General features: G+C 37.6%; 1 protein-coding gene across 1 annotated transcript; it reads left to right on the top strand.

Annotated features, from left to right (window-relative positions):
- Nucleotides 1-1,506: 1,506 nt before the first annotated feature.
- On the top strand, nucleotides 1,507-2,218 carry LOC111909844 (uncharacterized). Its single transcript, XM_023905609.2, has one exon. It carries the CDS (start codon nucleotides 1,651-1,653, stop codon nucleotides 2,080-2,082), a length of 432 nt encoding a protein of 143 aa, XP_023761377.1. The 5' UTR covers nucleotides 1,507-1,650; the 3' UTR covers nucleotides 2,083-2,218.
- Nucleotides 2,219-2,458: the final 240 nt, after the last annotated feature.

Here is a 2,458-nt window from a genome sequence, read left to right as displayed (position 1 = left end):
TTGGAAATCCAACATCTTTTCAAAACATACGCATTGACCCATCAACAACACACTTCTTAAGAAGAGAGTGTAGAATAACACCTTTAGCATGATCTAATTAAATATAACAAGCTATTGTTTTACCAAACTCTAATCAAATTTAGCTCCTCCCCATTCAAACTCATACCACACCACTGTCATGTATATCACTCTAATTCCAAATAGACCTGAAGTCCTTAGCAAATTTTCACTGCCATACAGTCCAATTTAATGTATAAACACTTTCAAAACTTTTTCCCTAGCCACCAAAATGACCTAATTAATTTTTCTTTCATGAGTTTATGTACCTAAGAAAATGAAAAATTTGTCTCTCTTCTTGGCCTAATGACTTAAACTATTATTGCAAAACAACATCTAACTTGCATGTGTTAAGCATATAACTAGTGTCCCAATCAACCCAACAAAAGAAGCAACGATTACTACTGGAATCAAATCGACATCCAAATTCATTTCTTAGGTATGCTCTAATCAATTCCAATAACCAACACACAATTTTTTAGATTTTATAAATAGACATAAAGTACATGCCTAGACTCCTATTAGTCATGTGGAAGTGAACTTTCATGTCTTGGACAAGAGCACTCGCCAATGAATGCTGACTTTTAGAGGGGTGATGTCCTTATTAGTGAAACTACCGAAGTCAAATATTAGAATCGTATCACGAAGATAAGCCAAATCACAAACACAATCAAAATTCATATCACATATGTCGCTATCTTGCAAGATGTGGTCTTATAACACCAACGATTAAGTTCGTGATGCTACAAAAGCATAAGAGGAAGTCTCTACTGCTGAATACAATCCCAAACCACCAAACCTAATTTGTAATGAAACAAATCGCCATTGAATGTCCCCAAATAAAGACCACCACAAACCATAATGCCCTCAATCGACTCGCGTAACCATTTATCAAAGAACAAAATCGCATCCTCCATGTGAACGGGTTGGTATGTCACTAAAGAAAAATTTGACAATCTCCATAATATTTGTCACTCTAGGGTCACGTAATTACTAGTTGTTTTAAGTTATCTGCTTTTAGAAAAAAAAAATGATAATAAAAAAATAAACATATCAACGTCTCCTGACATAAGATATTGATATTACATTACATAAGATATTGATATTACATTACTTGATTAAATATTCGAATAATGGAACAAAAATATTATTTCATTATTTCAAAAAAGACAAGTACAATATGACACACTTGATACTTTACAGAACATAAAAACAAGGTTACAAACAAAACTGCACGACGTACAAGCTGCAACATTCCATTTTCTTTCGAGTTAGACTGCACGAGTTAGACTGTGGGACCCATGAGAGATCCGTTCAAACTCCGTATTCACTGCCACGTGTCACAATATTCCCATCCTCCCGCTGTTAACCCCCCGTTAACTTTAACGTCGCCGTCCGTTACTTCCCCTCTCCCATCCCTTCAATTATTTAACCCCTCTTCTTCTCTCCCTTTCCTCTCCCTCTGTATTTACTGATCCAATGGAAGAACAAGAACCTCGACGCTAAATTTGTCTTTGAATTTATCGTTTGATGGAGTTTTGAAACGAATTGGAGATTTGTATTGAGAAATTTGAGTTAATTTGATCGGAATCAATGGCGACACTTCAAAAGTTTAAGCTGCTAGCGACACAATGTGCGTTAGCCGGAAGTCCTTCCCGGAGTCCAGCTACAAGCCCGGTGATTCACCTCCGACGACGGAAGACGTTACGGATGTTGCTGAGTCGGCGGTTGCCGCGTCGTGAAGAGTTTTTAGATCGGAGAGGTAATAATGATGTTGATTCGTCGGACAATAGGAAGGATGTCGGTGGCGTGAGGCAGAAGCTGAAGGATTTGCTTGTGTCGTCGCCTCCGTCGCCTCGGTTGCTTGAACAGAACAGAACAGACGGTGGAGAAGAAACAAAGCGGTGGAGTGGTGGTGGTGTTCGGCGCGGTGGTTCGAGAGGGCTGAGGCCGTTGTCAGGGACATTACGGCAACGGTTACTCCGACGAGCATGGAGGCCGGTACTTGGTACGATTCCCGAGTAAATCATTATCTTATTCTTGGAAACTGTAGAGAAATTTTCCAGAAATCACAATGATATGTTCAAATTTTCAATCTCTGATTGTCAGTAACAGATTCTGGTAAACATTCCCCTAATCCCATCTAGGGTTTGATCTTAAATTTTGTTTCCTATTCTTCGAATCAAAAATCCCAATTGATATTTGAAAACCTTGTTTTTCGAATTTGATCATGATTGATTATGCAAAATAATACGTTTGATCTACATTGCCAATAGTACGTGAAAGCTGAAATCATCGATGAACTTCTCTTGATTTAAGTTTTAAAAAATCAATCCTAAAATCGTTTTATTGTAAAGTGAATTGGTCTTTCTATACATAAAGTTTTCTAGGAGTTGCTTTA

The sequence above is a fragment of the Lactuca sativa genome, chromosome 3 (genome assembly GCF_002870075.4).
Source record: "Lactuca sativa cultivar Salinas chromosome 3, Lsat_Salinas_v11, whole genome shotgun sequence".
Lineage (NCBI taxonomy): Eukaryota > Viridiplantae > Streptophyta > Magnoliopsida > Asterales > Asteraceae > Lactuca > Lactuca sativa.
This window is presented reverse-complemented; position numbering and strand designations above follow the sequence as displayed.

Bases quoted from the DNA above. Each gene is read 5' to 3' on its own strand.
- LOC111909844 (XM_023905609.2), top strand. From the start codon at position 1,651: ATGGCGACACTTCAAAAGTTTAAGCTGCTAGCGACACAATGTGCGTTA.